Source organism: Triticum urartu, chromosome 5 (assembly GCF_003073215.2).
Source record: "Triticum urartu cultivar G1812 chromosome 5, Tu2.1, whole genome shotgun sequence".
In the NCBI taxonomy this organism is placed as follows: domain Eukaryota; kingdom Viridiplantae; phylum Streptophyta; class Magnoliopsida; order Poales; family Poaceae; genus Triticum; species Triticum urartu.
This window is the reverse complement of record NC_053026.1, coordinates 118,978,367-118,990,984: the sequence shown is the minus strand read 5'-3', so window position 1 is coordinate 118,990,984 and position 12,618 is coordinate 118,978,367. Positions and strand designations below refer to the sequence as shown.

General features: G+C 46.6%; 1 protein-coding gene across 1 annotated transcript; it reads right to left on the bottom strand.

The window, feature by feature from the left end:
• Positions 1-7,138: 7,138 nt before the first annotated feature.
• LOC125508129 lies at positions 7,139-10,680 on the bottom strand. Its single transcript, XM_048672729.1, has 3 exons — positions 10,473-10,680; positions 8,791-9,222; positions 7,139-7,777 (listed from the first exon to the last, which is right to left on the bottom strand). The coding sequence occupies exons 1-3, from the start codon at positions 10,589-10,591 to the stop codon at positions 7,405-7,407; spliced, it is 924 nt and encodes a 307-aa protein (XP_048528686.1). The 5' UTR covers positions 10,592-10,680; the 3' UTR covers positions 7,139-7,404.
• Positions 10,681-12,618: the final 1,938 nt, after the last annotated feature.

Genomic DNA, 12,618 nt, shown 5'->3' with positions numbered 1-12,618 from the left:
GACTCTGGAGAGGCAACGCATGTGGGGAACAAGAACATTTTTTCTTTCAAATTAGCGTGGTTTGAAAGAGAATGGTTCCTGGATCTGATAGCAAGAGAATGGGCTAAAGATTCAGGAGGGAGGTCAAATGTTGAAAGATGGCAGAATAAGATAAGGCACCTAAGAAGGTTCTTACATGGATGGGTCAAACATTTGAGTGGGATATATAAGGTTGAAGAGGAAAGGCTCCTTCTACTTATTCAAACCCTAGATTTTAAAGCCGAGTCCTCCATTCTAGATGCCAGGGAGCTGGAAACTAAAGTGGAGGCGGAAATGAGACTGAAAGAACTGCTTCGAGAGGAGGAATTGAAGTGGGCACTGCGAGCTAAAGTTCGCAAAATCGTCCAAGGGGATGATAACACTCAATTCTTCCACATGATTGCGAATGGCAAGCATCGAAATAAGAGAATATTTCAGCTTGAGCAAGATGAGGGGACGATTTTAGGACAGGAAAACCTAAAAATCTAAAGTTATACATCACCAATTATTATAAGCAGTTGTTTGGGCCTCCTAGGATAATTTCGTATCCTTGGATGAGTCGAGGGTTGAGGATGTCCCTCAACTTGCAGCGGTTGAGAATGATACTTTGACCGCCCCATTTTTGGAGAAAGAGGTGTTTGAGGCAATTTCACAAATGAAGAATAATAAAGCTCCAGGGCCGGATGGTTTTCCGGTGGAGTTTTATAAAAAGTGCCGGCACATCATTAAGGGTGACTTGCTTCCGATGTTCCATGATCTATTCTCTGGACAGCTGCAGCTGTTTCACTTGAATTTCGAAACGATTACTTTGCTTCCTAAGAAAACAGAGGCCATGCGGATTGAGCAGTTCAGGCCGATCTGTCTTCTCAATGTCGGCTTTAAAATTTTCACCAAGGTTGGGACTAATAGACTTACGCAGATTGCGCATTCTATGGTGCAGCCATCTCAAACTGCTTTCATGTCGGACAGAAACATCTTAGAAGGGGTTGTGGTCCTACATGAAACGCTCCATGAAATCCACACGAAAAAACTAGATGGGGTAGTTTTCAAAGTGGATTTTGAGAAAGCGTACAATAAGGTAAAATGGTCATTTCTTCAGCAGTTCTTGTGTATGAAAGGTTTCAATCAGTCCCGGAGAAACCAGGTAGATTCTTCACACAAAAAGGGAGTGTTGGAATCAAAGTGAATGATGGCATAGGTCATTACTTTCAGACACACAAGGGTCTGAGGCAAGGAGATCCGATGTCACCTATTCTGTTCAACATTGTGGTCGACATGTTGACAATCCTAATAGGAAGGGCTAAGGATGCTGGCCAGGTAGGTGGCCTCGTTCCGCATTTAGTTGACAGAGGAGTGTCTATCCTATAGTACGATGGTGATACTACCATCTTCATGGAGTATGATTTGGCAAAAGCAAGAAACATGAAGCTTGTGTTATGCTTGTTCCAACAAATGTCGGGGTTAAAGATTAACTTCCATAAGAGCGAATTGTTCTGCTTTGGAAGAGCTAAAGACGAACAAGAATCTTACAAATAATTGCTCGGGTGCGAATTGGGATCTTTATCCTTTACGTATTTGGGTATACCAATCCACCATCGCAAGCTTTCCAACAAAGAATGGAAGTGCATTAAGGATCGACTTAAAAAAACTAAGCTGCTGGAAGGGAAAGCTTATGTCACACGGAGGCCGACTAATTCTCATTAATTCGGTTCTCACGAGTATGCCTATGTTTCTCTTGTCCTTTTTAAGGTACCAGTTGGAGTCCAAAAAAGGCTCGATTTCTATCGATCACGCTTCTTCTGGCAGAGCGATGAATTAAAACGAAAGTACAGACTCGCTAAATGGGATATCATTTGTAGGCCGAAAGACCAAGGGGGTCTCGGCATTGAAAATTTGGAGGTGAAGAACAAATGTCTTCTCAGCAAGTGGCTGTATAAGCTATCTGTAGAGACGGATGCCACATGGGCCCAGATTCTGTGTAATAAGTATCTTCAATCCAAAACATTATCCCGGGTGACGGTGAGGCCGACTGACTCGCCTTTTTGGAAAGGACTGATGAGAGTGAAATCAGTCTTTTTCAACAGGACAGAGTTTGTAGTTGGAAATGGTACTACCACGAGATTCTGGGAGGATACATGTGACGTCCGGATAATTAAGCTACAGTAAACCTCTGTTAATGATGCCACGTCACTACGGTTACTGTTGCTAATCTACCGTTAGGTCAAAACCGATTCAAATTTAAATTTAAAATAAAGTTAAATAATAAAAGTTTTCAAAAGTTAAAACGAAAATGTTCGGGCGGTGCCCTAATTTGTATATGTAATTATGATGTAATAAACACATTTTTATAAAATACCTAAGTATTTTAAAATGAATTAAATCAGAAAAAAAAGGAGAAAAACTAAAACTAAAAGAAAAAAAGAAAAGGGGAGAAAGCCCCCCCCCCTCAACTGGGCCAACTGGCCCAGCTGGCCACCGCGCCCTCCTTGGGCCTCAACCCACCTGGCCGCCAGGCTGGCCCAACCGGCCACCCAATCCTCCATAACCCCCACTACCCAAACCCTAACCCCCCACTGACACCCACTTTCCCCCTCTTCCTTCCCCCTGATCTAGATCGGACCGGGGCTCACGCACTCCCCCCCACTCTTCCTCTGCCTCCAATCCAGTCGGGATCGGGGCGCACCACACCGATCCTGCCCTTCCCCCACACCGATGTCGCCCCGTCCACACCTCGCTCCCTCGTCCCTCTTGGCGCCGTCCCGACCGCATTGCCCCTGGTGCCGCCACCCGTCGTCCGAAGCCGTCCCCGGCGCCACCGAACCTCATCACCACGCCGGAGCGTCGTCCCCGTCCTCCTTCCCGAGCCCCGCCGCCATTACCCCACGTCCGCCGGTGAGACGCCGCGCCTCCCCTCTTCCCCTGTCGGGCGCCATCCGTTGCGCCCGATCGCGCCGTTGCACGGGCCAAGCCCTGCTCGCTGCTGCCCTCCCGGCCTGCGCCCACCCGCTGGCCTCGCCGGCCTCGCCTTGCCCCGTGCATCACCGCGGCTGCTGCCCCGGGGCCGCGGCCTGGCCGAGCGCACGCGCCCTGCGCGTGGCCGCACCCCCAGCTCTCCTCGTCTCGCTCTGACGTGGCCTTCCGCCGCCGCGCGCCGCCCGGTTCTCTCTGTCGCGCCTGCTCCTTCAGCCCGCGCTAGGTCGCACCCCGCTCGTTGTCGCGCTCCTCCCCCCCGCGCGCGCAGAAGCCGCTCCGGCGCCAACTGCACCGCTACCTCCCCTCCTCTTTCCCCGCAGGTCACCGCGCACGTCGTCCTCCCCGTAGCTGTGCTCGCCGCCCCTCGTGCGCGCCCACGGCCGCGCACGCGCTCGCGCATGCCTTGCCATGGCCACCCGCGCCGCAGCCTTGCTCGGCCGCCCCCTGTGCCCGCGACGACGCCTCTCCTCACCCCACTCCGGCTGCGCCACATCCACGCCGTCCCCCTGCAGCTGGTCCACCGTCACCGCCCCGCCTCTAGCCCGCGGCCACGCCCTCCTCGGCGGGCTCCCACGACGGCTGGCGGGTTCGCCCACGTCCTGGCGACCCGGCGCCCGCGCCCGTTTGCCCTCTGCACCCGACGCCCGTAAACCCCTTTGGCCCAATGACAAGTGGGGACGTCCCCTAAAACGTTTTATTAAAAAAAATTAATTAATTAATGAATTAATTAAGTTAATTAATCATGTTTAATTAATCTAATTAATTAGTTAAGTTAATTAAACCCTAATTAGGCTAAACAGTCAATGACGAACGGGACCCACCTGTCAGGTTGACTAGGTCAACTGCTGATGTCATGCTGACGTCAGCAAACACTATTCTGGATAATGTTGAATTAAAATAATTAAATAAATCCTAAAAATGATTTAATTCTTTTAAAATTAATATCAAATAAACCGTAGCTCAGATGGAAAAAAACTTTATACATGAAAGTTGCTCAGAATGATGAGACGAATCCGGATACGCAGCCCGTTCTTCCGCCACGCATCCCTAGCATAGCGAACACGCAACTTTCCCCCTCCGGTTCGTCTGTCCGAAAACGCGAAACGCCGGGGATATTTTCCCGGATGTTTCCCCGCTTCACCGGTACCACCTCTTTCCGCGTTAGGGCACCCCTAGCACCGCTACTTGTCATGTCATGCATCGCTATGCATCTGTTTGCTTAATATTTATTGTTTCTTCCCCCTCTTCTCTCTGATAGACTACGAGACCGACGGCGCTGCTACCCAGTATGACTACGGTGATGACGACCCCTCTCTCTTGCCAGAACAACCAGGCAAGCCCCCCTTGATCACCAGACATTGCCTACTCTTCTCTCCACTGCTTGCATTAGAGTAGTGTAGCATGTTACTGCTTTTTGTTAATCCTACTCTGATGCATAGCCTATCGTTGTTGCTACAACTGTTGATACCTTACTTGCAATCCTAAATGCTTAGTATAGGATGCTAGTTTATCATCAGTGGCCCTACATTCTTGTCAGTCTGCCATGCTATACTATCGGGCCGTGATCACTCGGGAGGTGATCACGGGTATATACTTATATACTTTACATGATACATGTGGTGACTAAAGTCGGGTCGGCTCGTAGGAGTACCCGCGAGTGATTCCGATGTTGGGGGCTGAAAGGGCAGGTGGCTCCATCCCGGTAGAGGTGGGCCTGAGTTCCCGAAGGCCCCCGACTGTTACACTGTGGTGGAGCGACAGGGCAGGTTGAGACCACCTAGGAGAGAGGTGGGCCTGGCCCTGGTCGGCGTCCGTGGTTATTTCAAAATAACACGCTTAACGAGATCTTGGTATTTGATCTGAGTCTGACTACTAGCCTATACGCACTAACCAACTACGTGGGAACAGTTATGGGCACTCGACGTCGTGGTATCAGCCGAAGCCTTTATGACGTCAGCGACTGAGCGGCGTGCGTCGGGTTGGACCGCGTAACGCGACTTCCTTTGTAATGGAGGTTTCTAGGTCTGCTCTCCGGCCGCCCACGCAACATGCAGGTGTGCAATGGGCGATGGGCCCAGACCCCTGCGCCATAGGATTTAGACCGGCGTGCCGACCTCTCTGTTGTGCCCAGGTAGGGCTGCGACGTGTTGATCTTCCGAGGCCGGGCATGACCCAGGAAAGTGTGTCCGGACAAAGAGGATCGAGCGTGTTGGGAAATGTGGTGCACCCCTGCAGGGAAGTTAATCTATTCGAATAGCCGTGATCTTCAGTAACAGGACGAATTGGAGTTGTACCTTGACCTTATGACAACTAGAACCGGATACTTAATAAAACACACCCTTCCAAGTGCCAGATACAACCGGTGATCGCTCTCTCACAGGGCGATGAGGGAAGGATCGCCTGGTAGGATTATGCTACACGATGCTACTTGGTGGACTTACCTTCTGCTCTCTTCTACATGCTGCAAGATGAAGGTGGCCAGAAGCGTAGTCTTCGATAGGACTAGCTATCCCCCTCTTATTATGGCATTCTGCAGTTCAGTCCACATATGTTACCCTCTTTTCCATTTGATACCAATGCATACATATGTAGTGTAGCTCCTTGCTTGCGAGTACTTTGAATGAGTACTCACAGTTGCTTTGCTCCCCATTTTTCCCTTTCCTATACCCGATTGCTGCGACCAGACGTTGGAGTCCAGGAGCCAGACGCCACTGTCGATGACGACTACTACTACTCGGGAGATGCCTACTACTACGTGCAGCCCGCTGACGACGACCATGAGTAGTTTAGGAGGAACCCAGGCAGGAGGCATGCGCCTCTTTCGATCTGTATCCCAGTTTGTGTTAGCCTTCTTAAGGCAAACTTGTTTAACCTATGTCTATACTCAGATATTTGTTGTTTCCGCTGACTCGTCTATGATCGAGCTCTTGTATTCGAGTCTTCGAGGCCCCTGGCTTGTAATATGATGCTTGTATGACTTATTTTATTTGTAGAGTTGTGTTGTGATATTTTACCGTGAGTCCCTGATCTTGACCGTACACGTTTGTGTGTATGATTAGTGTACGATTGAATCGGGGGCGTCACAATACATGACTAGGGGAGACGCCCCTTGCACTCCAATATCCTTCTCTCTATAATATTGTTCAGCGAAGAGACGCTTACCTTGCAACAATATTACAATCCAATCCTCTTAATATTCAATCCAGGAGGACGCTAACGGGAAACCGTTGGGAAGCCTGGCTTCATCTTGTGAGAAGATTGATGGATATTCAGCTATCTCAACAACCCGATCAGTTGCGCTGGAAACTAACTAAGAATTGAGAGTTTTCGGTTAAATCTATGTATTTGGATGTTATCAACTCTAGCTCTATTCCTCGTTCGAAACATGTTTGGAAAGTCAAAGTGCCTTTAAAAGTTAAAGTGTTTACGTGGTTTGTCCGTAAACAATTCATTCTAACTAAGGACAATTTGGCAAAACACAACTGGACAGGATCTACAGAATGTAGCTTCTGTGATCGTGATGAATCCATCAAACACCTCTTTCTTGACTGCCATTGGCAAAAAAATTATGGCGGTCGATCCACATAGCATTTAATATTACTCCTTCGAATACTATCAACACGTTTTTTAGACGTGGCTAGACGGGATAGATTCAGAAACAGCAAGACATATCCGTGTAGGAGTATGTGCTTTATTATGGGCAGTTTGGAACTGCAGAAACAATTTGGTTTTTAACATAACAACAAATATTCATTTCTTACAGGTTATTTTCCGGGCCACTGCACTGATCCATATGTGGTCGCTACTCACTTCGACGGAGGCCAGGTAGCGTATGATTATTGGATCTATTCGATAAAAGACGGTTGCACAGGCTATCTTCAACCGGTTTGGATGACGGTCATGTAATATAATAGGCGTTTAATATTTCCTGTCTTATTTTTTGCCGGCCGGGTATGGCTATCCTGTTATTTTATTTGCTCTTTGTGAGCCTATTTCCTTTTTTTGAGACCTGAAGACTTATGTCAAACTTTTTGCATATTAATAATATGGCCGTATGCATCGTTCTGATGCAGAGGCCGGGGGATAACCCCCTTTCGAAAAAAAAGAAAAAAAATGGTAAATGCAGAAACCCTACCATGCTAACTGGTTAGCGGTAATATCCCATTGCCCATACAGACATAGTAGCAAGTATCAGGATCGTATTGCCCATACAGACATAGTAGCAAGTATCAGGATCGTAACTGAACATTAACCGAAGCACCCAGGAGGTTTTCATACAGGAAACCAGCTAACAACTCGTTTGCAGCCAAAAAAAGCTCTTCGCAACTAAATTTCTCTCTTCATCTTCGCAACTCATAGGGCTGATTACCTCACTGCTTTGGGTTCACTATGTCTGTCAGCAACTCATACAGGCTACTTGTTGTCAGCAACCCTGAGGTAGTCGAGTCGGTAGAGCTGGCCACCGGCATGGTACGCAGAGCCGACCGTCTTCCCATCGCGGTTCCTTGTGATGGTGCAGCCATGGGGACTGAACGCGACACTGAAGCCGCTGTGGGTGAGCTGGGTCACTGAGATGATGTTCTCCGTGAGCCCTGGGACGTAGCTGACGCTGGGAATGGAGAGCTGGGTGGAGCTCAGAGACCCCTTCCCGCGCACCTGCAGCATCCCACCGGTGTGCGTCCGGACTGGGCGGCCTGGCTGGGTGGGGGTGAAGTTGCTCAGGAGGTGCAGGTCGCCGGTCATGTGTTCAGCAGCATTCGAGACGATGTACCAGGGAGCTGTTGTACTGATCAGACACAGGAGAAAACATTAGCCCTATTTCCCGCATTTGGAACTAAAACCATGACATTTATTTTGAAACGGAGGAAGTAGATGATTAAGGAGTCGATGAATACCAACCGAACGCTGTAGGTAACCATCAGAGTAGCAAGACTATTTTTAAAATAACAAGTCAGTAGAGTAACTAAATCATACTGTGAACAATTTGGACATAAGCTCTAAACAAGCACAGCTACAAATAATCAACTTTGTAAAAAAACTAGAAATTTTATGGTATTGGTATGACCACTTTAATTGTAATATGGACCTCTAATTTTGCTTTATCCAACCATATTACCCTTACCTCCTATAGAGAGGCAAAAGGATACCAATACCCAAACCAAACAGCTACTACAAAGGTATACATGAAAGTAATAAAAAAAACAACTGATTTTAGGTTTATGTTTGAAATATTAGTTCTAAAACATGATGTCCACCACACGCGCTGGTCATCTCGACATACATGCTGCGGAAAGCATACAAAGAACACACACATCTAATTGTCTGTTATACTGACCATTGCAAAAATATGAGTCAAATATGCAGTTTCTTAAACTTCCATTTTTCCTTGCAAAGTTGCGAGTGCATATATTTGTAAAATCATATGCAGCATCACTTGTAAAAAATTATGTAGCTACCATGGCGAGTCTCTTAACTTCTAGTATGTCACACATGAATTGGTAGATGAGCATGAAGAATTACTTCTTAAGTGATATATGTAGATGCCATTCTTTTTGTGCATGCATGGCAGCACTACCTCCAATTGGCATAGCTCATAAGGAATGAAGCACTTGACATGTAGTATCATTTAACTGGAAATTCAGTGCTCCCATAATGGGCAACTGCGCTTTAGAGCACCCCCTATGAGGTAAGAGGGGGTCGGAGTGCAATGAATAGAGCTCAATAAACTAACAGTGTACCAGGATAACTTAATAACCAAGAAAACATAGTAAAGTAAAGCATTCGGTCAAGTAACTGTACCTACTGATGTCGAGAAAGTCTACTTCATACAGATTGCCTTTAACACATCCTTTGCCGACTACTGTGCCATCAGGGCGCTTAAGAGAAAAGGCACTGCGATCCAGAGTGAGTGAAATTTCCTGATTGCTAAAAGGGGCACCCGCCACCATGTTCACCGTGACCCCGGGAACATACCATACGTCATCGAGCTTGATCCCATTGCAGTTCACAGATCCCCGTGCGCAGACTTGCATGGGCGGCCCTGTCCCAATGAGAGAACGGACCCAACGGTCACACACAGGCGTGAGGTCCGTCAGCAGGTTCAGATTGCCAGTTATGTGGTGGCCATTCATGACGAAATACCAAACAGCAGCAGCTGCATTTGAACTGTCTTTGGCGGAGAGGTCGCCACGGGGATCAAGAATGGAGGTCAGGGCAGCACTGTTCTTCTTCCTGAAAAATCGCAAGTCAAAGCAGCAGCATAAATACAAAAAGGCAAACACGGAAAGTGAATCAAAGCATCAGGATCAGCTAGAGAGACCTAAGAATGGAAAGGGCACACAACAAACTTTTTTAATAGGCCATAATGAAATAACTAGCAGACAAATAGTGTGCATGTGCAAACGCCTACGATCATCTGACTCTTTCCTAGGAGAAACACTAAGCATGCAACAAGCAACCAAGCTACTCCCTCTGTCCCAGAATATAGGAACGTTTTTGACACTATGCTACTGTTAAAAACGTTCTTATATTTTGGGACGAAGGGATATAATATTAATGGCAAATAGCCAAAATCTGCGCTCCATGACTACAAAGGGTGAATACGTACACTCCAAAATGAAAAAGAACCCGAGTGGATTCCTATTGCCTAGTTCCATGATCCATCGAGGTGCAATTGCATAAAACCCAAAATATCAGCAGTTACGAGGTCCTAGGACGAGCACAGAATGCCAATGCAATGCACGGGGAGGTCAAAATACTAAGTAGCAAAGTAACTGCACCAGGAACATTTCGATAGCAAATAAGTGAGTACACTAGTTCAACATGAAATGGCTATGCCCCAAGGCCCCCAATCAACAAAATGCTTAAATGCTTCATCAATAGATAAAGGTGTGGAATTCTCCTATTGTACACAAACACAGTAAATTTGTTTTTGAATCAACGGTTGAATACATGATAGACCATCTACAAAATTTTCATTAACTCCTATTTGGCGCAGCATTTGGTGATAGTATAAGAAGTCACCTCTTTCTGTGGTCATTTCTATATAAAAAAAGGGAAATCTTTCACTAGTAGATTCAACGTAAAACAGACATTCGACTAAGTCTGTCGACCCAACAAGACACTAAATTCCAAGGGCAGTCCATCAATTGTACACAAATCCATAACATTTTTAACATTGGTTGGGTACACAGCAAATCATCTGCAAATTTCTCATTTCACAGCAGTCAGTAGATTGAATCTATTAGACACATTTGGACCAACTCCATCCAACCCCAACAAAAGCCGCGAACCATAGCCATGGAATATTTCCTCTCCAATAAGCCATCAAACCCTAGACAGCCCCAAAACCCCACCTTTATCTCATCAAAACGCGAGCAAACCAAAGACAAGCCGCCGCGCTCGCCATCCCCGTCGACCTAGCAGAAGCGTGCGTGTGGGTTACCACTTGGGGGAGCGTCGATTGGTATCTGCGTGCGTACCTGATGGCGTCGAGGAGGTCAGGGTCCTCGGTGGCGGGATCCACCTCGAGCATCGTCAGCACCATCACCTTCTCCCCTTCCCCCTTCGTCGCCGTCGGCGTAGCCTCGCTCTTCCCCATTGGCGCGGTGGAGGCGAGGCGCTGGAGACTTCTAGAAGCAGGTGGAATGGTGGAGTGCGGACGGGTTGTGGGGAGTGAGGATGTTTCTCCTTGGAAACCGTGCCTTTAACATGGCCCGCGGAAGTGGGCCGGGCTGGACTTGCTCGTAGCCATCGACGGTAAAGCTCGCGAGGTTTTTTAGAGAAAGCTAGCAAGGTTTCAAATTGGGTGGTTTTTTTTATTTTAAAAAAGTGTGATTTCCTCATCTTTAATCATGGCACTACAATCGGCTCAAAAAAAAATGGCACTACAATGAAAATATATATAAAATAATAAAAATTACAACCAAATCCGTAAACCACCTAACAACGACTACAAGCACTGAAGTGAGCCGAAGACGCACCATCGTCATCGCCCCTTCTTCACTGGAGTCAGACAAAACTTGTTGTAGTAGACAGTCTGAAAGTCGTCGTGTTGAGGCCTCATAGGGCCAGCGCACCAGAACAACAATCACCATCGATGAAGAAAGGTGTAGATCAGAAGGATCCCATCTGAGGACACATGAATGAAGATGGACAAAGACCGGATCTAAGCAGATCCACCAAAGACATCACCGATCGAATCCTATGAGACCAGCTAGAGACACACCTCCACACGCCCTCTGACTATGCGAGGTTTTAAATTGAGTAGTTTCTCTAAGCTTGCGAGGTTTTAAATTGGGTAGTTTTTCTAAGCTCTGATGAACCTCTCTTTCGTTTAGCAAACTTAAACACCCCCCCCCCACACACACACCCAAAGAAGACATCCCATATATTAATAACGCTCAAAGTACTTCAAGGCATTGTTTCGACCTCATGGGTAGCAGCGTTTAGGGCGACAATAGGGTTAGGGGATTCAAACCACAACTTCAACATTTTTTGCACCAAATCCAGGGGAAGCAAGTTGTGTGCAATACACGAGATCCTCAATCCCCATGCCATCTGACAACTCAGAGTTAAGGTCATCCGGCAACTCACTGAGCTCAATCATTTTCCCCTTTACATCAGAAAAACAAGTTAAACAATAACTTGTGGAGGCTGACAGGAATATATGGTGAATGTTGGTGGGAGAATAAATATAAAACATGGGATCATATGCGTCAACTCCATCATAATCATACTCTCCCATGGTTGCTGATTGGGGGTCTCAATGAGATATAATTTCTGTATGAAAAATAGGGAGGAAATCCTAGACCCCAACAATACATGCATGCCTTTCAACAGGGCATTGATGACTGTGAGATCGGAGACTTGGGATACAAAGGTGATTGCTTCACTTGGTAGAGAGAAAGAATTTACGAGAGGCTTGACAGAGGCCTCATTAACAAAACCTGGGCAACAATGCATCCTCATGCGTCGTTGGAGAATTTGGGGTATAACCACTCCGACCACAGGCTGTTATTGTTTGATACCAATTTTTACGTACAGGAACCAAGTGGCGGGGTTCATGTTAAAAGACTTGAAGCTTCTTGGTTTACGAGAAAATGCTTTTAATGAGAAAGTCCAAGAAGCTTGGGATGAGGCTAGAAGCGATCCCGCAGCAATAAATTACATGAGAAGCTCGACCTCATGCATAGAGCGTTCCATGATTGGGATCAAAGAGTGTTGAAAAAATAATGACTTGTTGAATATGTACTGGAACTAGTAGAGATTCATTATATGCAGAGATGCAGCGCGAATTGGTTAAAATTTGGTGGCTGAAACACTATTTTTTCAGGCTTTTACATCGGCAAGAAGAAAAAAGAACTATATCTGAAAACTCCATGATCAGAATGGTAATGCAGTAGAAGGTATGGCCACTGAGTTCTCATATTCAGAATTATTTTAGTAACCTTTTTACTTCAGAGGTGCATCATGTTGATCCTTATATTCTTGAGAGGGTTCAAACAAAGGTTATTGATCATATGAATAATATGTTAATGGCTCCGTATACGCATGATGATGTTCGTAAGGCTGTTTTTTGTATTGGTGATCTCAAGCTCTAGGCCCAGATGGGCTTCATGCGATCTT

What these genes read in the sequence shown, in the direction of transcription:
- LOC125508129 (XM_048672729.1), bottom strand. Translation starts at nt 10,591, where the DNA reads ATGGGGAAGAGCGAGGCTACGCCGACGGCGACGAAGGGGGAAGGGGAG. An exon ending in GACCTCCTCGACGCCATCAG is followed by an intron (nt 9,223 to 10,472) that starts GTACGCACGCAG and finishes GCGATTTTTCAG; the next exon opens with GAAGAAGAACAGTGCTGCCC. An exon ending in GACTTTCTCGACATCAGTAG is followed by an intron (nt 7,778 to 8,790) that starts GTACAGTTACTT and finishes GTGTCTGATCAG; the next exon opens with TACAACAGCTCCCTGGTACA.